Source organism: Ictalurus furcatus, chromosome 3 (genome assembly GCF_023375685.1).
Source record: "Ictalurus furcatus strain D&B chromosome 3, Billie_1.0, whole genome shotgun sequence".
Classification (NCBI taxonomy): Eukaryota; Metazoa; Chordata; class Actinopteri; order Siluriformes; family Ictaluridae; genus Ictalurus; species Ictalurus furcatus.
In genome coordinates, this window is record NC_071257.1 from 20,353,566 (window position 1) to 20,378,795 (window position 25,230).

Consider the following 25,230-nt stretch of genomic DNA (forward strand, 5'->3'; position numbering starts at 1 on the left):
AGTAAATGCATCAGCTGCAATTAAACAGCAATAGAAAAACACCACACCAAAGAGTTGCCTTGAGAAGCATGTCCATTATCACATTTAGACTTTAAACGCCCTTTTAAATGAAACACTAACAACTGGTCAAGACACTATAACAATGTCAGACCACAGCTTTCACGTTTGCCATTTATGTAATGGACATTAAAGTTGTTAGGGTATCTTTGTTTAATGATAATAAGTATACACACGTGTTAATGAGAATGAGCTACAATACACAGTAGGTATTTGAATCCTTATATTAGCAATAAATCCATATTTATTAAAAGCCAAAAACCTTGCTGCACATAGGTATAGTGTACTGTTGCAATATTCTTCACAGTGTGACTTAAATACAGATGGGCAAAAAATGAAGATCAAGTCTAAAAAGGAGCCCAGCACTCATGTTGAGTCCAAACTGAATATAACAGTTCTAAAACATTAAACTAATACGCCAAAATTTTTGACCTGATATCTAGCCATCAAATCTGTGGGCTATGGTCAGAGAACAGCTTTGGCATGTTTCCTTGTATTGGGAAGACAAAATAAATAAACAGAAAACTTGGTGTAAGGTTAGTTGTTGTGGCAGTCGATAAACTTTTATACACAAGTTGCTAGAAAACTTTCATGAAGCTTTGGATAATTCATGCCTTCAGAGATGGAACTACTTTTTCAGATGGAAGAATCTGTGCTTATGCGATACCCTGAATAGTCACATACCGCATCACTGCACATGTATACCACAAAACCTCAAAGAAAGTGTAGTAAAGCTCTCGTGACTGTCGCATACTACGACCTTTATTGTTAATGTATTTTATTCACAGAATTAAACATCAGCTCAAAGACAGTCCTTATATGTGTAATTTTTTTTCAGTATAGGGAAATATGTGGAAATCTTTGATAATCACATGCTACAGAAATGGTGTGCAGATGTTTTAAGACATTCGTACTTTTTAAATCAAGAGCATATTGCATGTTTATTTAATTATGAGAAATTAATAAAGCATAACTTTTGTATGCAGTACGGTGCTCACCTGCAGCATGCCGTATCCCTGATCCTCAATGGTGCCCTCGCAGGAGATGTGAAGTCGTGTGAGCTGGGTCGACAAGCTGAGAAGAAAGAGAATCACAAGAACACGGCGTCATAGATGCAAAGCACCCACATCGCTAAAAGAAGAGAGATCTGGGTTGAATATTTGGAGAGGGCAGATGAGGTGACTGCTACTGAGACTCAGAACAATTTCAAGACAAACAGATTTAAACAAATACTCTAAACAAGCAGCATTGAAGTGCAAATGCTGGGTCTCTCATACAGTTTATCTATTCGGTCCTTAAAGTAAAACTTTACATTTGAACTTTTGTTGCTGATGCATATAAAAGTGAAGAGAAGGAGAGACTGATAGGTAGTTAGCAAAGTCAAGGTCCAGCATCCCACCCCACCCCCCGCCCCCACTAATCTAAACTGCTCAGTTAAATAGTTTGTCTGGTTTAAAAAGAGGAGCTAGGGCATCAGCAACACCAATGAACATCACGTGAAAATCTCTCACCCGTCCAACACACCCACTTTTGGTCACTAAAGGTGTGTCTCAAGGGTCTATTATAGGCTCTTATATATATATATATATATTTTTTTTATTAATTTATTCAGTTATATATTAAATTAACTGTGCACCTTTTTTCATTTATATGCCATATAAATATATCTAATATGCCACTGGTTCCTCCATATTAACACCACTCCAACATGCTTTTATCATTATCTTAAATTTTCAATAAACACCAACAAAGATCATGCGGTTTGGGAAGAACGGTGCTGTATCCCTTCCAACTCTCATGACCACCATGAAAGAAGAAGCGTCATTCAAATTTGCCCTATAAATACTTGACCCTATTTACCATTCTGCTATAGTGTTTGACACAAATGCTCCTTTCAAAACACAACACTGCATTTTACTCTGCACTCAAATACCCTCCCTACATATTTGCCATCATATCCAATGTTTCACTTTACAAGACTCTCCTTGGTCAGTCAGTTCCCTCCGTACTTATAGCACTTGGTACTGTACGGCATAACACAAGGTCCTCTCTCTATATTCAATTAAAAGTTCCCAAATCAAATACCTTTTTTTAGTTTGTCATCATGTCACACTGCTGCTGCAAAGCACTGGAAAACCAGTGCAAATAAGAATTTGTTTACAAGTGAACTTATCAATTCTTACTTCAAAAGATCTTGCAACATTATGCATTTTTAAACTAATAACATTGAATTAGCCATTTTTTTCACTGGCATTTTTTCCTTTCAAAATCTATGTATATAAGATCAATATCTTTTCTGATTAACTATGAAAGAAATAAAATCTTTGTTCCAGTTCAATTACTAATGGAAGCTGCAAGACTGCAGCCTGGCTTTTTAAATAATTCCAAGCCAAGCATATCAGTGGTCTGAGACTTTAATAAGCTAAAAAGACAAGCAGATCAACCTGATGTAAAGTAAATTTTTACTTCCTGCTCCTTCACTCAGGCTACACTGCCTGGGGAAGCAATTGGCCTGAAAGTCTACACAGTGCCACGCTTCATTTATCAAGCGAGCAGTGGGTCTGAAGGCATGATCTCACTGAGGGGATGGGACAAGATGAGCGAGGCTCTTAAACTGGTTCACATAAAAAAAAATAATAATTCAAAATTAGCATTTTTGTTTCATAGGTCAAGACACTCATTTTTACATTTTCTTACACCACATACTACATTTGTATTAATATTTGAAAGTACCTTTCCCATTTAGGAAAACTGTTCAGGCTTTGTCTTGTAAATGTCACGAGACCAGTGGGCTCTGAAGGTCAAACAATAAGCATGTAAGTGCAAGCCTAAATAATGTGAAAACATAATGATAATTTACTTAAAGTCTGAATGCCAGGCTTACTTTCAGTGGTGACTCTTCTGAAATAGCAAAGAAGAGTTCTGAGTTTTTCGATCTTTTGACGAGCGGATCCCTCAAACAATCTGCAAGCAAAAGAGACAAAACATGCTATTATAGATACTCAAATAGAACAAGTGGAGGGAAAATGAGAATGGCATTATGAGACATGATCATTTCTTCTGACCATCCTGATTTAGAGGCAAACTCAGCACAGGACATCCACACAGTGTCTCATACCCCCACACACACACACACACACACACACACACACACACACGTGACCAATCCTAATGCTTGCTCACAGAGCACACTTCCCCCCAGTCAGGACAATAATCATGGGGCTGCTGTCCTTAGGCTAAACAGTGCACTTGTGTAACACTGCACAAAGAATGACAGCCAGAGGAGCACAACCATCTTTGCTTAAAAGCCATTAGGGAGCTACTGGTCCACATTAAAAGTCTGAAATAGCCAGGATTAAAGTCTTCCTATGTGGCTTTCTGTATTTAGAATGTCCCAGTCTTCCAGCTTCTGCCACTAAACTGAAGATGCATTCAAAGAATAAAAGAAGAAATAAAAGAGAAAATAAATCAAGAAAAGGATAAGAAGCAAATAAAACAAAATGGCAAAAGAAAAAGAAAAAGCCAGCAAGGTATATTTTCTTTATAGAATTCATTTAAGTTCATGGCTCAGGAGGCAAACTGTCTTTAGTGTACGATATCTGCTGATGTATGAAAACAAATCATAGCTTAAATACACATTGATTAAATACAGACTCTGTGATATCAGGTTCACAAGTCATTTACCGTATTTATCAAACTCCAAGACTTGTCAAAATTGTATTCATTTTATAAATATTAAAAGATTCCTATAATACCATTCTTTCACTCATTTGTTTATTCATCTTTAGTGATGGCTTTAGCGATCCGGAGCCTATCCTGGATAAATCACTCGGCGTGAGGAAAGGATGCTAGTGCATTACAGGACACCATGCACACACATTCACACATGGGGGTAATTTAGTGTTGCCAATACCTCTACTGGCATGTTTTTGGGATGTGGCAGGAAACCGGAGAACCCGACAAACATTAACCCAAACTTAAAATCAGACCAGGAACACACTGGAGCTGTGAGACTATGACGCTACACACTGCACCATAGTGACAACCTAATACCATTCTGATCCAGCTCATTTCTGAAAAGACCAAGCTGACATAGTGCCCTCCACTAATATTTGATTAAAAAATATTTTTTTGTGTTATGTTTGCAATTGTTTGATATCCATGAGTGTAAAGTATTTTTGTGATTTTTTTTTAACAAAAGATCAATAGGTTAACAGTAAAAAGAATTTTTCACAACAGTCTTTGCTCATATTTACCAAGGGTGCCAATATTAGTGGAGGGCACCACAAGTAATGCAATTACAACCCTAAAAGACCAGCACATATCTTAAAATCAAGCTTTTCTCCATAAGAAATTCTGCACAAGAGACAATGACCTCTCTTTAGTGGTGTCCCTGAATTTCTAAAGGAAAAAAAAACCTAGCATGCCAATATTTAGCATAATATAACTACATCTCTGAGTTCCAGTCTATCCATCATGTCGCAGAAGAAAAAAGACATTGAAAGGTCTGCCAAATAAGCAATCTCTAAATTGCCCCGTGCTCGACTACGGTAAACTGTAAACTGATGGACAGTCATTCAATTAGACTGGGCTGCACCATAACGATCTGCATGTCTGGAATCTCAGCTGTCTTTGGAAAACTCGTTTACTATTGGCTGGTTCTTGCCATGGAGCAGAACGAGAAGCTGATGCACTGGCTGAAGTCTGTGTCCCTTTGCTGCGCTCATCTAAATAAGCCATCTGACTTAATGCTGCAATCACTCAGGCACTCACAATCCAACGCATTTAACCATCTTCAGCCAGGGGAGATAAAACCCAAAAACAAAGAAATATCTATAATGGGAGTACAGGGTAGTGCAGCAGCATCTGGCTTTGTCCATGTGCAGTGTCTATGAGAAAGTACTAGAAGCAACATGCTTAATGGATGCTGTTTTCTTTGTGCATGAATATCCCGCCTCACTATACAAAATGCTTTATTTACACATAAATCAGTGATATCCACCTGGCCAGGGAATGTATTTTACTAACTTAAAACCAAAGGTGGTATATTAGTTTCCAAGACAAACTGGATAACGTCCAATAAGAAATGTGCAAGCATTGCTGGCATCTAATGATATCTTAACAACATTTTAACCCATGTGAATTCAATAAGCCTCAATATTATTGTGAACAGACACCCCAAACATGATCACCTGCTGTAAGTGGAGTCAAGAAAAATATAAAAATTCAAATTAAAAAAGGAAAAAGGAAGCCAAACTGTTATTACCATCTGCAACAGTAAAACTTTAATTCATTACAGTATAAAAATTTAAAAGATAACAAAAAGAACTGAATATGAATTCAGACTGGATGAAATCTGTGGAATGTTTCATGGAGAACTACAGTAAAGTGTCAAAAAAAAAAAAAAAAAAAAGATGTTTGTGCATGGTATAGATCTCAGTAACACATCACTGTGTTTTAGTTTGCTTTTAAAGACCCAAGATCCCAGAGTACCTTAATATACAGCTGTAGAATGAGACAGAAAAGACCCTTTACAAATTCCACCTACAAGCAGAAAAACAGTGAGAAAACCCCCAAATGCAGAGCTACTGAGCCACTCCATGGTGGTTATTTTTGAATAAGGTGTGGCCATGAGTATTAATAATATTAATTTATATAATTTATAATAATATATATATATATATATATTAATACCGAGCCAACAAGATAATATATTTTTGGTAAGATGACACTGATCTGATACCCAGTATACCAGCAAAAAAATAATGGATCGGATTTCAGAGAAAACATATCGGATATCGGATGCAGTAACAAAAACAAAAAGGCTGGAATTGGATTTGGAAAATAAAATTTATCTAACTGGAAATGTTTACAGACAAACAAACAAAATCTTTTGTTAAGATTGGTTTTATTAGACTTGTGCTTTTTATTATACTTATTATATTTACAATGTAACTGATTTTAGTTTGAAATTTTAACTGTGAAATGTTTTTTTTTTTTTTTTACAAATGAAAGCTTAGTAGTTCTTAAAGAAGTACCGGATGGGTATCAGTATCGACTGATGCTCAAGGTTTCATTATCGGTACCAGAAAAGAAAAAGTGGTATGTTGCCATCTCTATATTTAGGCTGCGAGATAAGCTTCTTATATTACAGTCACAATTTAGGTCTCTCGAGATGTATTTAATTTCATTGTACACAATGTGCTGCATGGAAATGACTAATAATATTACACTTCAATCTTGGATTGAGCACACTGAAGTCACCTGTATTCTCAAAGTGAATAGAATTTTTCACCTGTTCCCACCAAATAACTGAAGGCCACATATTAATTATGAAGTTCTCACAACATATTAAGTCATAGACTCAAATTACACAACAGGTTGTGGCCACAATATACTTAATTTATATTATATTAACTCGTGGCCTCAATATACTAATTCATGTACATGCTATATTAAAAAATAATTATCATGACACCTCAACGGCTCTTTTCAGAGCACAAAAAAAGAGCAGCAAATAAAAAGTGTGGTTTGAACATGTGACACCACCACAGGCTTGCTGTCTTACTACTTACCCTGCTGCTGATTTTAAAAAGAAACTTTACTATATGTTCTGTATGAATAAAATATTTCTTTCCTCAGACAGATTAATTAGTCTTCATGCATGAAGCTTGAAGTTAATCGTTACTCCCCTCTTATGGAAAATAACTATTAATATTTAAGTCAAAATATATCAAAAGTAAAAATAAAAAAAACCCTGAATATTTAAGTTTAAATTCAATTTAAATATTCCCAAGCAATTGCCACATAGCTGCACAAACACAGGAAACGGGTATTTGAGCAGTCTGGATCTGGTAAACTCTAATTAAATTGTCAGTGTGAATGAATGAGTGAGCAATATTCTGCACCGTAAATCAGTGTGAGTTACACTTTCTCTTTAAATGAGCTGAAATACACAAAAATATGGACCACTTCGAAGTGGTTATGAGTTTATATATTGAGGTAAATTGTGAGAGTAAGTCTCTGTGATGAGAAAGCACGAAATGTGTGAGCAAGCTAAACGTCTTCTAAGATCAATATCTGTACCTTCCAATATATAAGAGCTTTCAAGAGCAATGATGCCTTGAGTAATGATAAGAAACGGTGAGTTACCTGTAGAAATTAATCTCAGGGTAGTTGTAGTACTCAGACTTGCGTGAGTTGCGCCTGGGGAACGTACAGAAGAAAGCGTTGGCCAGCAAGCAGGCAATTTGTTCCTGGGACAGAGTCAGGGACTGATTCATGTTCTGCTTAAGCAGGGGGATTGGCTGCAAAAATGGGAAGGAGACAGAGAGAGGGAGGAAAATGTAATTAGTTTAGCAACTGACCAAACAGGACGGTGGAATTACATTAAGCAAATGGCCAGGAGTAATTACAGCACCCTGCTGAATTTTACCATAAGCCAGCAGCAGGCATCAAGCGCTATTCATCTTCCCTGAACGGACTTAAAGACCCTCTTAAGGCCAACACACATGACTAATCAATAGAAGCATTAATAACCAGTACATAAAGTGCAGCTTAGCCAGAGAGGCCCGAGAGTTTTCCCTTTTAACCTAAAAATACTTGATGTTCCAGATGGCCAGATTTATACGCCTTTCTATGAATATAGAGCAAGTAATAAAGGAGATGATCTTCCGGTTTATAACTAAAATTATTTGCATACATCTATAACTCTCTTATGGCTTAAAACAGAAAGTTGGGATAATTTCATTATTCCAGATTTACAGTAGATTAGATATACTGTGTATGTGCTCTATACTATGATGGAAGCTACAGACAAAGCCAATGTGTACATATAAGAAGAAATAAGGAGCATAACCCCTGCCTTGAAGCCTCTGAAACTGCCTGTGTATCCCTATAAACACTATAGAGAAGAAGTGATACTACTACTGATCTGTTGTGGTCACCTCTCACTCCTGTTAAGGCCAAAACATTTGAGATGTAATAGATTTATGTGATGGCATGTGATATGTGATACTTAAAAGTATTATTCAGAATGAACAGATGATGTGTTCTAAATGTATACAAATACTGATGAGAATAGCAGGCACACTCTGTTTTTTTTTTTTTTTAAATAGAATGTTTGCCTTTAGAAAGGTTCACAGGGCATCTGGTTTAGAGTAGAGATGTGAATCTGTACTGGGATCCGACAGGATCTGACCAAAAAAAAAAAGACTCATGAGCCAAAGGTTTTTACTTTCATGTTAGAGAGTGAGCAGTCAGATACAGTGCTGTGAAAACTTATTTGCTTATTTCTTCCGTTTTTGTGCATCTCATATACTAAACTGTTTCAGAAAATCAAACAAAATCTAAGATAAAATAAAGGCATCCTGAATAAACACAAAATACAGTTTTTAAATCATAAATGCTATTTATTGAATCAAAAGTGTTATCCAAAACCAAATGTATTTGCCCCCGTAGTTACCAATTCCCCAAATATATGAAACTGTGTTCATCAGGTTCAACTAGACGCAACCAGGTCTGATTACTGCAATCCCTGTTCAATCAAATCAACACTGAAATAGAACTTTTTCAACAGCTTGAAGTTGGTTAAAAGGTCTTACCAAGTAACACACTATGCCAAAATTAGAAGAAATTCCAGAAATTATGAGGAAGAAGGTGACTGAAATACATCACTCTGGGAATAGTTACAAAGCTATTTCAAAGGCTCTGGGACTCCAAAGGACCACAGTGAGAGCCATTATCTCCAAATGGAAAAACTCAGCACAGTAGTGAACCTTCCCAGAAGTGGCCAACCTTCCAAAATTCCTCTAAGAGCACAGCAACTTGTCCAGCAATTCACAAATAGCCAAGGACAACATCAAAGGACCTACAGGACTCTCTTGCATCAATAAAGGTCATTGAGCATGACTCCACTATCAGAAAGACGCTGGGCAAAAATGGCATCCCTGGAAGAGTGGCGAGGTGAAAACCACTGCTAACCCAGAAGAACGTTAAGGCTCATCTGAATCTTGCCAAAACACATGGAGGGAAAGAGAATGTTCTGTAGACTGATGAGTCAGAACTGGATGACACATGATGGAACTGGAAGACAGGGTCCTGTAACATCTGGTGTAAACCAAACACAGAATTCCACAAAAAGAACATCATACCTACAGTCAAGCATGGTGGTGGAAGTGTGATGGTGTGGGGTTGCTTTGCTGCTTCAGGACCTGGGCAACTTGCAATAATTGAGGGAAATGATTGAATTCTGCTCTCTACCAGAAATTCCGAAAGGAGAATGTCTGGTCTTCAGTCCATAAGTTGAAACTCAAGCGCAACTGAATTATGCAGCAAGACAATGATCCAAAGCATAGGAGTAAATCCTAGTCCTAGAAGTACAGTAAGTGAAAGACTGAACTGCAGTTATCAGAAGAGTTTGGTTGCAGTTATTGCTGTTAAAGGTGGCACAACCAGATTTTAAATTTAAGGGGGCATTTAGTTTTTCACACTGTTGACAGGTGATGGATAACTTTTTTTGCTCCAATAAATCAATCAATCAATAAATAAATAATAACTGTATTGTGTGTTTATTCAGGTTGCCTTTATTTTATGTTGTATTTCATTTGAAGATCTAAAACTATGTAGTATGAGATATACACAGCACTGTACTGGACAAAGATCGCATCGATTAACATGAATGTGTGACAATGCATAATGATTTACAGCACCTTAATAACAGCCTGGTCAGGGTCTCAGTCTTTTAAATTAGGCTACTAGTTTGTTTATATTTTGGGGAAACAGAACTAACTTAAACTAAATTAAACAGAACTAAACTTAGTAGAATATTGTGGGAAGGTACAAAAACACCTCCCGCACACATCTCTCGATGAGACCAATTACTCTAAGTCCAGTTATGAACGCAAGCGATGTAGCTGAAGTTGAGGAACTCTCAGAGCCAGAATTCACAGTGCTGACATTTCTACCTCTGTTTTTTTTCCCCCCAGTAGGTTACTCCCCCATCAAGTTTAAATCTGAATACAGATGCGGATATTTGGAATGCTAAACAAACAGACATAGGTACTGTGTTACACCATCTAGCAAACACAATGTTTGTTTAGGATATGAGCGAAAAAGAAAAGTCCTGGACAAACTATTTCTTATATTGGGGATCACAAATGTAAATTTTCTACAATATTTAAAAGACATTTAAAAAGCAGTATATAATAAAGGTCAAATTAAAAACACTACTATAAAATGCATGCTTGGTTTTGGAAACAGCTGGCAAATAATTCTCAAGAAGCAGTTTTTAAGCCTCATGGTAGCAAAGCAGGTGCTGGATGGTTTCCTTTGACTCCATTAGCTCTGCTCCTAATGAGGCTAGTGCAGATGAGGCAGAGCACTTCACTAACCACCTCCTTCACCCAGCAGCCCTTAGAGCCTGTTAACAGAACAGCCGCACATACGCACACACACGCCTGCCAGCACTTTCATCCAACTGTCTGTGTATCAAGCATCGTCTTTTTAATAATGAGAAAGAGTGTGTAAATACAGTAACTACAGTATCCTACTCTAAAGTGCATGTGTATGGGACTCACCTGGGTACAAACTTTGGGAGCACTCAGGGCTAATGTTACCATCTTTGGCAGTATAACGTTAAACAGATACTGTGCCTCGGTGTGTTCCAGGCCCTGTGGATGAGAAAGTAAGGGTTTACTAGATGTATTAACTGTAGTGGTTACAAGAGCCTAAGAGTAATTGCTCAACTTTGAGTGAATTTAAACCATAAATCTGAATTGAACTAAAGGACAAATACGAAATCTAAATGTTTTTACAGACAATGACAGTATGTGTGGAAGAGTACACATAAACATACATCATTGCACTCTTATGAAAGGGCAAGTGTCTTCTTCAAAGTCTCACCCTGAAAGACTAACCTGACTGACTTAACAGAGTAGATAAAATCATTAAATATTTTATTTTATTTTATATATATATATATATATATATATATATATATATATATATATATATCAATCACACACACACACACACACACACACATACATATAGTGCATCCGGAACGTATTCATAGCGCTTCACTTTTTCCACATTTTGTTATGTTACAGCCTTATTCCAAAATGGATTAAATTAATTATTTTCCTCATAATTTGACAAACAATACCCCACAATGACAACGTGAAAGAAGTTTGTTTGAAATCTTTGCAAAATTATTAAAAATAAAAAAACAAATATAGCACATGTACATAAGTATTCACAGCCTTTGCTATGACACTCAAAATTGAGCTCAGGTGCATCCTGTTTCCACTGATCATCCTTGAGATGTTTCTACAACTTGATTGGAGTCGACCTGTGGTTAATTCAGTTGATTGGACATGATTTGGAAAGGCACACACCTGTCTATATAAGGTCCCACAGTTAACAATGCATGTCAGAGCACAAACCAAGCTATGAAGTCCAAGGAATTGTCTGTAGACCTCCGAGACAGGATTGTATCGAGGCACAGATCTGGGGAAGGGTACAGAAACATTGCTGCAGCATTGAAGGTCCCAATGAGCACAGTGGCCTCCATCATCCATAAATGGAAGAAGTTTGGAACCAGCAGGACTCTTCCTAGAGCTGGCCGCCCGGCCAAACTGAGCGATCGGGGGAGATGGGCCTCAATCAGGGAGGTGACCAAAAACACGATGGTCACTCTGACAGAGCTCCAGCTCCAGGAGAGAGGAGAACCTTCCAGAAGAACAACCATCTCTGCAGCACTCCACCAATCAGGCCTGTATGGTAGAGTGGCCAGACGGAAGTCACTCCTCAGTAAGAGGCACGAAAGCCCGGCTGGAGTATGCCAAAAGGCACCTGAAGGACTCTCAGACCATGAGAAACAAAATTCTGTGGTCTGATGGCCTGAATGGCAAGCGTCATGCCTGGAGGCACCTGTCATCACCTGGCCAATACCATCCCTACAGTGAAGCATGGTGGCAGAAGCATCATGTTGTGGGATGTTTTTCAACGGCAGGAACTGGGAGACTAGTCAGGATTGAGGGAAAGATGAATGCAGCAATGTACAGAGACATCCTTGGTGAAAATCTGCTCTAGAGCACTCTGGACCTCAGACTGGGGCGAAGGTTCATCTTCCAACAGGACAACTACCCTAAGCACACAGCCAAGATAACAAAGGAGTGGCTACAGGACAACTCTGCGAATGTCCTTGAGTGGCCCAGCCAGAGCCCAGACTTGAACCCAATTGAACATCTCTGGAGAGATATGAAAATGGCTGTGCACCGATGCTTCCCATCCAACCTAATGGAGCTTGAGAGGTCCTGCAAAGAAGAATGGGAGAAACTGCCCAAAAATAGGTGTGCTAAGCTTGTAGCATCATACTCAAAAAGACTTGAGGCTGTAATTGGTGCCAAAGGTGCTTCAACAAAGTATTGAGCAAAGGCTGTGAATACTTATGTACATGTGCTTTTTGTGTTTTTTATTTTTAATAAATTTGCAAAGATTTCAAACAAACTTCTTTCACGTTGTCATTATGGGGTATTGTTTGAAGAATTTTGAGGAAAATAATAAATTTAATCCATTTTGGAATAAGGCTGTAACATAACAAAATGTGGAAACAGTGAAGCACTGTGAATACTTTCCGGATGCACTGTGACTTTATATATTATATATGTTTTTATATATATATATATATATATATATATATATATATATATATATATATATATATATATATATATAAAAAAGAAGCAATATATATAATATGTGTGTGTGTCTAATACCCTTCAATTCACTGGTGAGCTGTTCAGGGCATATTCCTGCCAGCATAGCCTCTAGACCAATTGTGAGCCTGAATGGATGCTGAACTACTATGTAAATCACTATAACTTACTATGCAATGCTGAAATGAAAAGAAATGTATCCGTCACATACGTTTCATTACTTATATACTGGCTAAAGTATAAATCACTCTTACACTATGCTGTAAATGGATTAAATACAAACAGAAAGCCAGCATAGTATAAAACATTATTGGTAAATGCTATGCATGCTATTATAACCAAGTTGTAATCACAAGCTCTGTCCTGGTATAAAAAAAATAAGAAATAAAAAAAGTTAACCTGATATTGCATTTTTGTGAATTTAAAAGCTCTCTCAAATAAAAGCAACCTCTTAGGGAAAAAAAAGACTGAAGAACAATATCAGAGTCCTTTCATATCTGTGGAGACTGTAGCAAATAAAGATCTCATGAACAGAGGTTACAGAAACGTTACGGTTCAATATCAAACAGACCCCCAACGGGGAATGACATCACTGGAGTGGAAATAAGAAGAGTGGGCTTTGGAAAGCTCTCAGTTCACTTTTGCCACAACTAAAATAAAGTCAACCACCCACACCACCCATCACACACACACACACACACACACACACACACACACACACAGAGAGAGAGAGAGAGAGAGAGAGAGAGAAAGAGAGAGAGAGAGAGAGAGAGAAACAAATAGCACTCATTTGCTATAACCACTCCCGGTTTGAGGGATTTCGAGCAGCACTAGCTGGCTCAGCAGTCATATGTGATTTCTGCAAAAACGAAAACGATGCTGTTTTTTCCTCAATGATTTACAGAGCACTTACTTACAAACATATCGACTGCGATGGTCACTGTGATCAGTTAACAGCCTTGTTTCATCAAGGTTACTGGGCATGCTTGGCTGATTAAATGGGACTCCTGGAACAGACGGGAATGGCTAACAGGCTAAAGGGAACTTCTGGACAAGAAGCACTGACTGACATTTTTGCCAAGAAGCATTTATATGGCTGCAAAGAAGGCCTGACTAAACACTGTCATAAGTAATGACCCAGCTGACATCATAAAACGCTCCTCTGGGCATAATGAATTTGGTTGGCTGACAGGGCGAACGCAACGCTGCTGAAGTAGCAAGAGTTAGAGCTTTCTAAATCAAAACATCCTCATTTCCACATTCTGCCCATGCAGCTTAGAGAACTGGCCAGACTAACACGCTTCTCATCTCTACCCCCTTCACACTACACCACTGAGAAATGTAGCTGAGGTCGAAGGGAAGCCACATCTTAATAGGTGTTCCTGTGGCATGGGTGGTTTCAGAAAGAGTCTGACAGTCAAATTACCATTTGCTTAACTCGTTTCTCTAAAGCATGGCGCAGTGAAACTCAGATTAGAAATCCCACTAAGAAAGAAAATAGTGTGAAAAGTATTCATATAAATGCTTTATGTTAGGCTTTCGACAGAGCAGGCAATGCTGACATTTATCAGAAACCACCTCAGTGACACTTCCATTTCAGCCACGCTTTCACCACAATTTTACAAGACAGGTCCTCATTTGTATTTTTGCTTCTTTCCATTGCCATTACACGTGGGTTGTCAATCAAAGACCCTTGCCACAGTCCTTGTATTTGAGTCATGTTGAATTGCTCTAAATTTAATCAAGGACTTTAAGCTTCAGAGTAAGGTGTAGGGTGTGGCATTTACATTTGTAAAAATGATCCCTATTTAAGCGTTTCAACATACACTAAAATGGATCTGTTTCACTGAAACAATATCAAAACAGTCTAAAAATACAAAAAAAAAAAAAAAAAACCTATTATTTAGGGAGCAATCATGTTTTCTTTCACAAAAGCATTAGAACAAGTTCCAGCTTTCTAATCTGAGATGCTAGTGCCCTCTGTTGATTAAATGAAGATGAAGCTAAATCTGAGAACTTTGTTGTTGACAGAAAACCAATGATATACAAGTAGAATTACAGAAAAGACGACGTGAGGCATTTAGTGGTTTCAGAAAAAGAGAAAGGAAAGACAGAAAGCACATACACTGCCCAGGCTGTGTAAGCCACAATCAGAGACTTCTGAACTAGTCCATTTTGGAAAGCAGTGAAAGCAGTCCAAGCAATGAATGTTAGGTGCAACAGACAGAAACATCATTCAAGAATATAAATGGTTTGGCTACACTTTAGTGTAACCGGTTATTTTCACTCCACAATGACAAATAGTAAGCAAAGACATAATACAGGAAATGGAAAGAATAACTCATTTGGCGCAATGGATTTCCGCTGGGTTTTTCAGTTTCCTCCTACTTCCCAAAAACATGCTAGTAAGTGGACTGGATACACTGAAATTACCCATAGACATGAATGAGCGTGTCAATGTGCATGTGTAGGATTTCCTGCAACGGACTGGCGTCCCATCCAAAGTGTATTCCCACGTCATGCTCAGCGTTCCTGGGATAGGCTCAGAATCTGTTGTGACCCAAATCGAATTAAACTCCTTGGTAAACTGAACTTAAAAAGACATGCCTCATTAGAATAAACTCCACTTTGCTAAATGTTTTGATTAGGCTCCTTGTAGATTTAATGGCCCACTTTAATTAATGTGCCATAAAATGACATAGCCAGCTATTGAGCTACGCAATGATGGCAGTTGCCGGTAAAATTATTAAAGCAGGAAGGAGAAATGCCAAACTCTTGGCAGACACCCACGACTTGATTAATGAAAATAACTGCCTGGCAAAAGAAATGGCTTTTGACTATTAGTCTAAGTTGTGGCATAATTCACCACCTTCCACTTATACTACAGGGGAGAATAATTCACATCACAAAAAATGGTGTTTAAGCTGACTGCATCCTAATGCTGAATTCTGAGAATTAATTCAAAACATAATCAGTTTGCTTTGAGAAACCAATTCATTTAGGGCTGTCCTAAAATAGTCTGGGTATTTTCAATGAAATTCAATAAAATTTTATTTTGTACTTTTTAAAAATGATTTAAATACTTATATATATACTTATAATTAACTATTTATATACTTACATATACTTATGCTTAAAAATAATTTAGCAATAGGAGGACAGAAACTCAGAAGGAGATTACGATTTAAAATTAATCAGCTATGGTTAATTGTCTAAAAGTTCAGGTCTATCTGTGCATGTTTAGCTTCAGTATAAATCCTTATTTATTAAGGTGCCATTATCAAAGTGAGCCTAAAATCCATCTGTTGAATGTGTTTACTGACAGTAAGCAGGTAAACAGGGAGCCTCTCTCCTGCCAGCTGTTGCTCGTCACACTGAATGCCCACTTCTGTGTTAATTGGTTGGTGCTTGATGCCACTGGGGCTCCAGGGAGCAGGCTCCAGAAGGGCCAGACACAGACTGCTGAGTGTGCAGCCACTCTCAGGCTAAACTGCGCCGTCACTATGACTGAACAAAGCAATGGCCTTTAACTGTGGCACTAAATTAACGGCATACAGAAAGTTCATCAGAGGCACTCTTTAGGAGCACATTACATAAACTACTTCATCTGTCTGCTCCACGAATCTGTTAGCTCCATAGACAATGAAACTCACACTTCACTGTATTCTTTGTGACAGCACCAATTAAGCATTATTTTTGTTTTGTTTTTCTTTCCGTAAGTCATTTTCAGGTTACGGTACTGCATTATCTGTATACTTGAATTATATTTCATCTTGCTAAGTATAAGTGCCCATATTTTCAGCTCACATGTATCTGCTAAATGTAGGGAGTACTGCAAAAATAAAAATGATCCTGATTCATTTTCCAGTAGCACTATTCAATGAAAATGATGAAAATAATCTGAATAAATTAAATTTTCAGTCATGAACAATACTACAAATATACAATTACAGAGATATGAGGTCACTGTACAAGTATGTTTTGGCTGACTATACATATACAGTTGCAATCAAAATTATGCAACCCCCATTGCAAATCAGGTTTATTGTCCAAATTTACAGACTTTCAGATGTTTGCAATGAACAAATCAAACAAAAGCAATTGAAATAGTTCAACACAACGAATGCCTCAAGTGGTTTCCCCAAATTCAACTGAAAATGTAATTTATAATGATTTCTCCAGTCTCAAAATTATTTAACCCCCTGAATAGAATCCCTCACAACAGCACAAATATGCAAAACAGGTGTTGTCTCAAGCACACCTGATATAACTAATCAAGGGCTTCATTGGTTGCATCAGGTGTGCTTGAGCTGGAACACATGAAATACCTGAACTGCCTAGGAGCAGAAAGTGCATGAAATACCTGGACAGGGCAGAAAAAGGAAGCAATCAACGGCTGCAACCAGATTTCTGAGAAGGCAGGTTGTGAAAAATCCGCAAGTGACTGCAAAAGACCTGCAGCAAGACTTTGTGGCAACAGGCACTGAGGTTTCAGTGAGCAGAGTAAGGCGCGTACTAAACGCAGAAAGTGTCCACGCTAGATCTACAAGACGTTCTGTGGAGCGATGAAACAAAACTGGAACTTTCCAGCATGATGGATCAGTGGTATGTCTGGAGGAAGAAGAATGAAGAAAGAACACCATGTCCACAGTCAAACATGGTGGTGGCTCGGTGATGGTCTGGGGTTGCTTTGCATCCTCTGGCACTGGAAACCTGTGGCGTGTGGAAGGTAAAATGGATTCACTGTATCAGTGAATCCTAGAAGTAGTATCAGGAAATCCTAGAAGAAAAGTATCAGGAAATCCTAGAAGAAAACTTCATGCCACCTGTGAGGAAGCTGAAGCTTGGGCGTCATTGGATCTTCCAACAGGACAATGATCCCAAGCATACCTCAAATACCACCAAGGCTTGGTTGCAGAAGTCGTCCTGGAAAATTGTACAGGGCCATCACAGTCACCTGACTTGAACCCCATCGAAAATCTCTGGTTGGATTTGAAGAAGATGGTTACAGCACACAAACCCAAGAATATTACTGAACTGGAGGCCATTGCTCATGAGGAATGGGCTAAGATTCCTCAGGAACGCTGCCAGAAGCTGGTGTCTGGCTATGCATCTCGTTTTCAGCAGGTCATAACAGTAAAGGGGTGCTCTAATAAGTACTAAAGATGCTTGCCATGAAGGGGTTGAATAACTTTGAAACTGGAGAAATCATTATTTATATTTTCAGTTGAATTTGGGGAAACCACTTGAAGCATTCGTTGTGTTGAACTATTTCAATTGCTTTTGTTTGATTTGTTCATTGCAAGCAGCTGAAAGGCTGTAAATTTTGACAATAAACCTGATTTGCAATTGGGGTTGAATAATTTTGATTACAACTGTATACATATATACTGTATATATATCATGGTCTGTCTGGATACTCGATTCTGAATGGCTGGAAGGTTCAAACTATTACATGCACAAGTAGTTCCAGTCAGCTTAATCACCGTTCTAAATTAATGCACTACCTCTAAACAACTGTAACCATAGTAACATACAGTTACAGATGCATACAGTAGTTAAACTCACTGTTTCATTATTTGTATAGAGACACACACCCTCTCTCTCTCTCTCTCTAATACCCATGTATTATAATTCATTCAGATAAATGTAATGTTATCACACTACTTTACCTCTTTGTTTGATTTAGAGTGGACAGAATTCTAGCTCTAACAACCTGTTAAATAAATAACTAACAAAAATGAAACATTATTTTTATCCTTTCAGTCAGCTTTAACTTGTCAATGCGGGCAAGTGACCATGGTATAAGCACTTCACGTCAGGTGGTTCTTTGCCTCCATGTCATGCATTAAAATCCTGTAATGCACACCTAGCTATAGATTATCCCTTACACATCCATCAATCAATCTTAGTAGACTTTCTGGAAGAGAACAGCAGCTTTGAACTGAAAAATATATATTTTTGTGCTACATGACAAAGCAATCCTGCAGCCAGGACGTTTAGTGCACTTACACAGATAAATCACCAAGAAGCAGGCTGTAACTTACATCAGTGCAGAGAAAATTCAGAGCTGTGAAGTCCCATCTCTTTGCGTGTGCTGTGTTGTACGTCAATATTGCTTCCTGTAAGTGATAAAGATTATTTTAACAAAGGCAGTTTTTAATGCTAAAACAATAAACATTTACAGACACTGAACAATAAAAATGGAAATGAACAGATGCAATAAAAAGACAGGGGAAAAGAGAAGCAACCATAAAATCTAACTTCAACTTAAAATCCCCAAAACCAACCATGCTGTAACAATGTCGCCATCTTCTGGTGATCAAAAAAGTACTTCGAAAGGAGGCAATGGTGACTCAATGGATAGTCTTCTCTGTATCTGTAATGTCTGATACCATGTGCATGTTTTCTTCACTGCTATTATACAAATAATTATTCAATAATTAAATAACAAACTGCACATTTCTCTATTACCCTTTCTTCCTTAATGCTTTATTGCATCCCTCGGGGTCAGGGCCAGTGAACTAACACGTATTGCTGAGTGACCAATTTCACACACCAAAATTTTTTATTTTCTTCAATAACCATACATTGGGGAAATTAACACTTTTAAGCAAAATGTCTTCCAAAAACTTGAACAGGAAACATGGCAAACACATAACACATGACATTGCTGCCAAACTTATGAACAAATTCAAAAAGACTGGAAGTGTTGCGGATCGACCGAGACGTGGACGTCCACAAACATCCACTAACGAAGGCACAACCAACGTGATGCTGGCAAACATAGTCCCCTATATATGGAGACTTTTGGGACACCCTGAAGAACTGCATGCATGCAATATTGCATTTAAACAGTTTTCAAACGGATTGCATTTCACTGTTAAGTGTTTTAAATCTATCATTAATACACAGGATTGTTGGGTATTGTTATGAAGCTGTGTATCATATGAGCTCAGGGAAAAAAAAATTATATATATTATATATATAAGCACTCCGACTCAGAACTCAAACTGGTATTGTGTATAAATGTCCAGTGGTAATGTTACTATAAAAAACATTCACGACAACTACATAAATTTACATCCTTAAAACCTACCCGAATATCCAGTGAACTTTTGCATTCGGTTTCCAAGGCAGAAATAATGAGCTCCCACCGACTCTGCACTCCATCCTGAAACAACACAGAAACTGAGGTCAGCACTCATGTCCACCTTAAATCAGCTGTCTCTCTCATAGATGTGCTGTTAATAATCTAATCTAGACTTATACACTACTTCTTTGGAGTTGTGCTCAGCGTGAAGGTAAAACTTACCTCATTCTCCATAGGAAACAGGTTCTTTTCTGAGCAGGGCATCTTTACAGTCATATCATCCCAAGCATCTCGGAACTTGTTGGGGTATGGAACAGGGACCTCGCCTTCTTTGAGCAGGTCAGTCTGTAAAGCAATGAAAGATAAGTGCACAATTCAGCGTCCTAGTCTATTCTGGACTGTAAACCTACGATGATGTGCAACATCTATATGAATTATTAAAGATGCACAGGGTGTAAGTGTTTGAAATTTTTTGGTACGAAAGTGTTACTGCAAGAATACTATGTAATTCAACAAGAATTCAAGAATGTGTTCCAAACAAAAGTGCGCCTAAATATTAAGGACACCAATGATGATGTAATGGTGAACAGTGGTTCGTGATTTGGGACACAGCCCAGTGTTCATGATTCTGGTGATAGGACTAGCCTGCCTAAGTGAGTTCTATCTGTATTTACAAATACGGAACTATTTTGAAAGGGAGTTTAAAAAAAGAGAGTAGTACGGAATTGGATAAACTAATAGAGCTGATAATTGACTCCTACACAAAGAATAATCCAGAATAACCTCTTCTCTTCTCTCTATCGGGCCATAATAGAGAATAGAAAAAGCACCTCTAGCTATATTAAGAAGAAATGGGAAAGAGAATCAGGGGAAGAAATTCCAAATGAAGGATGGTACTTTGCTTGCAAGACATAATATACAATTACCAGTTCACGGGGATGCAGGGAGTTTACATTTTCATTACGCCCAAAATTAAAAGCAAACAAGTAACACCACAACTATGCTGGAGGAGGTGTGGGCATGTTGATGTTGCCCATCTACATGGATTCCGGCTTTGCCCAAAAAGATTACCTTTCTGGTACATGGTTTTGTTAGACATGAAAATGATTTTAGGATATGAAATACCGAGAGATTTCTCAACATTGTATCTTGGAAACACTAACACACAGTGTGTTGAGAAGAGATGTATATATCTTGCTAATATATTAAGTGTAGCATGTAAGAAGAGTATTACCAGACATTGGTATAAGCAGGACATCCCCTTACTCGGAGAATGAGTAGAAATTGTTACGAAATATTCAATATGGAAGAACTGACTTATATTATGAGACTTTCTAATATACTGAGAGAAATGGATGGAGGACTGTAATTTAAACAACAATCAATTAATGTGTATATGTGAACCTATACTTGCCTCAAAACAAAATGTATACCCCCTTGTTCTATTGTTTCACTTGTTTTATTTTTTACTTGCTTTTTCTGTACAAAACCTTTTCTTGAAAAATCAACAATAAAAATAAAGAAATAATAAAAAAGGAACTAGTCTGCCTAGTATTATGGGTAGAAAAACTTTGTGCCAACATGACTTACATTTACTGAGTAATTAGTTGGAGCAAAATGTCTTATTTCAACAAGAGCTTGTTGTTTAGCTAGTCAACCAGTTAGAATTTAGCAAGCAGCCTTATCAGCGAGGTGAATGTATAGGCTTTTGTTTAGGTTCTACACTTTTTTTGGGCTAATGGAAGAAAGTAATTCTAGCTATCTAAAGTATAGTGTAGAGAACAAAACTATCATGTCCACTTGCTAAAAGATGCATATGCAAATGCATATCGATACAAATTCCACAACAGGGATAAATCAGATAACTCTCATTCTCTAGACAACCTAAATCAATTTCCCTTGTTTTCTTATTCTCATTCTTTTATTCTTTCTCTCACCTGATGTCATCTGCCTGTCACCAGGTAGCTGCACTTTTATTTGTCTAAAGTTCAGTCTAATGTTCAGCTGCATCTGCGCTGGCGTTAGGAGTACATGTACAAATATCCCACAAATTATGAACCAACGACACAGACAAAGTGCTGACTGAAAATTTACTGTTACAGTATTGTACAGGACGATTCACAGCAGCTCAAGAACATCATGGAGGAATTTGACCCCTGACTCAATTTTTTTTAATCATTATTTTTTTACATTACTTAATATTTTTACACACTGTCGCTTTAAAAATGAACTTAGCTCCTTTTGCGTTCAGACAAGTTTCAGTTATTCTAAGAAAGTAGTTATACACGTTTTGAACAGATCCTACTGGGAAGCCTGCAGCACAGATAAAAGCTAGGTATGTGCATGTGGCTGAAGGTTCCTCTTTCCAAACTGCAGTCATTTTGTAGCGAGCTCATCCATCATAGTCACTAACATATTAGCAACCATTTTGATAAAACACACATAACCTTGTGTTTGTCTGAAACTGTAGGCGAAACATGCAAATATGAAAGCAGATTTAAAACAAGGAAGTGCAGAAGTCAAAGTCATTGCTTCAGCTCACACACTTACATTCTGTAGTGTGCGAGTATAAAGCGTGTTGTGTATGATCAGACCCAAACTGACAAGAGTGCCCAAGGGCTCAGGCAAAAGCCAGCACAGTAGTGATTATTAATGAGTGGCATGGACAAAAAAAAATAGATTATGCTGTACTTTAAAATGCGCAGTATCCTTGTACATCACGCTATAATGTGATGTCTCTCCAGTTTTACATAGAGCATATTTATTGACCGAGGACAAACATTTTTACAGAACCAAAGAGCTAATAGATACATGCTTTTTAACAAACATTAAAAGTCAGACGAACTGCGTCGTCATTAGTGCCTATAAAAATATACACCTCCTCCATACATGCTGAACAATGAAACAATTCTGACATCTATTAAAACGTAAGTATTTTTTTTCCATCTCAAAAGATATTTTAATATTTTTAATAATAAAAAAAAACAAGCGAGAAATCAAACATGCTCCATGTTTCTTATTTCTGAAATGATAAAAGGTAGAACCTTTGCTAACAAATGCAGTCATTTCCGTTTCATTGCCACCATTAAGATCATGGACTATGGTCATTAGAACATTTTGAAAATATTTCTTCATCATCACATCAATTTCAATGCTCATTACTTTGGATGGAAGAGAAGATGAGAAAAAGAAAAATAAAAAATCCAGCAATAAATCAAAAATCTAATTAGGTAGAGATTTTAAGACTGCAATAGAAATGCACGTTCTTCATTTCCTTTTTCATGTTGTTCGGTCTTCCAATGTGTCACATCTCATTTTGTGTGGATTATGTACAAGAAGTAGTTTTCTCATGTCAAAGAAAGCGTTACAAAATCTATACCTAACCAAAAAAATAAAAAATTGCAACCAGATCAAGTGTTATTATAACACCTACACCCCTGGGCAAAAAAAATGGGACAAAAATGGCAAAATATTAAGCTTTTAATGGTCAACAAATCACTCGTCAGAAAATTGGCAAGAATTAAACAAATAGATAAAGTAAATTAGTATGGAGTAGCTTTTCCCTATGATTTCTTTAAATGTTTAAGCCTTTTAGGTAAATTTGCAGACAGTTTTTCCAAGCTAATTCAAGCTAAAACTTGTCTGGGTGAACACAATTTAAATTAATTTTAAAAAATAAAAATTAAATACATTTAATTTAAAAAAAAATTCAATTAAATGTATTTTTTTTATTAATTTAAATTGTGTACACCCAGACGTGCATTAACTTGAATTTTATATAAAACATTTTAATAATTATCGTGATTTTACCTTTGCATAAAAGACGACTATATAAGTGAATTTCCCTGTTTTTAGCTTTTACCCCAAACAGCTCACTGCAGCAAAAGTAAACGAGCAAATGGTGGCACAAGAGCTCTCAGGAGTACATTTGTTTAATTTACATTTACATTAATGGCTTTTGGCAGACGCCCTTTACATTGCTCTCATTTATACAACTGGGCAATTGAGGGTTAATTGAAGGCCTTGCACAAGAGCCCAACAGTGGTAGCTTTACAGTGCTGGAGCGTGAACTCCTGACCTTCTGATCAGTAACGCAGAGCCTTTAACCACCGAGCCACCACTGCCCAATTCTTGCTAATTTCATGACCAATGATTTGTTGTTAAGAAATTAAAAGCTTAATATTTTGCCATTTTCGGCGTGGCCTGTTTTTTTGTGGGGTTTTTGCCCAGGAGTGTACTACTAGTATGGATGTAGAGAACTTACCCTGATGAGCACTTTGTGATTTTCTGTTGCCCTGAGTGGGGGTAGGGCCTGAGCACACATTGGCATCCTCCTCAGCTCCTCTATAGGAGTTCCCAACCACTTCCTGTCAACATGTGGCAAAGTCACCAGCACCGGGTCAGGAAGTAAAACATGACGTGAAATCAAATGATGATTATGTGTAAACTAAGAAAAGACTTTGTTGTGTCTGTATGTATACCTTGATTGTGACTGGCTGCCGCTGGAGTCTTCATTTGAAACAGACGAATTTCCACCAGAGACGGGAATATCTGGATTTTCCGTCTCCATGGCTATCACATCAGGACCACAGACAGTTCCAGGTCCAGCTGTAGGGTCAATGACCTTAGTGGACTCCTCAGAAGATGAAGATTTAGCACAAGGTGACTGAGGTGCCTCTGTGCAAGGATTGTGCCTTTCCCCTGAGCTGTTATATACCAAGGATTTGCAGGTTGGGCTCTCTGGGCTCAGCATCTCTACATCAGCACTTGTGTTCTGAGATAAACTGAGATCCAGCTTTGCCTTTTCCGTACACACGCTTGCTACCACGCTAAGATTAGCATCTGTCAAGTTAGACACAAGAGCAGTCTCTTCAACCTTGGGCTTCATCTCGATGACGGCATTATCACGGACAATGCTATTTGGTGAACTCGGTCCATACATCGCCTCTGTGTTGGAGCTTCCTGGAGTTTCTTGTGATTTTAGGTCACCTGGAGCATTTTGCCTTTGGGATACATCAAAACACTTGTCATTTTCTTTCAACTGACAAGCATCCGTCTTGTTGCACTCAAATGATGCATGAGGATCGCTTCTCGAGTCTTCGACGTTCACGTCACCAGTGATATTGCTGTGGAAATAACATGCATCAAATCCCACAGAAAAGGGTGAAACAAATCAATCAACTCGAAAAGCCCATATCCAGGTAAAATGGAGACGTTTACCTGTTTACTTCCATCCCGGTTTTATCCATATTTGGTGTTAGTACATCGGTGGACAAACTACCTAAAGTGCAAAGTTCAAATATACTGAAATCGGTCTAAACACATTGAAAAACACAACGTACTGCAAATGAGACCACAGTG

At 37.7% G+C, this 25,230-nt stretch overlaps 1 protein-coding gene across 1 annotated transcript in view; it reads right to left on the reverse strand.

Annotated features, from left to right (window-relative positions):
* parga (poly (ADP-ribose) glycohydrolase a) overlaps positions 1-25,230 on the reverse strand; it is a 38,046-nt gene that overhangs the window by 11,742 nt on the left and 1,074 nt on the right. Inside the window, exons 2-12 of the mRNA XM_053621325.1 lie at positions 25,090-25,150; positions 24,351-24,995; positions 24,134-24,236; positions 20,092-20,214; positions 19,876-19,950; positions 18,824-18,898; positions 10,635-10,727; positions 7,210-7,364; positions 2,942-3,021; positions 2,791-2,851; positions 1,056-1,131 (exon numbers count right to left, since the gene is read on the reverse strand). Of these exons, the coding sequence (XP_053477300.1) occupies positions 1,056-1,131; positions 2,791-2,851; positions 2,942-3,021; positions 7,210-7,364; positions 10,635-10,727; positions 18,824-18,898; positions 19,876-19,950; positions 20,092-20,214; positions 24,134-24,236; positions 24,351-24,995; positions 25,090-25,150 (1,547 nt within the window). The remainder of the gene's footprint in view (positions 1-1,055; positions 1,132-2,790; positions 2,852-2,941; positions 3,022-7,209; positions 7,365-10,634; positions 10,728-18,823; positions 18,899-19,875; positions 19,951-20,091; positions 20,215-24,133; positions 24,237-24,350; positions 24,996-25,089; positions 25,151-25,230) is intronic.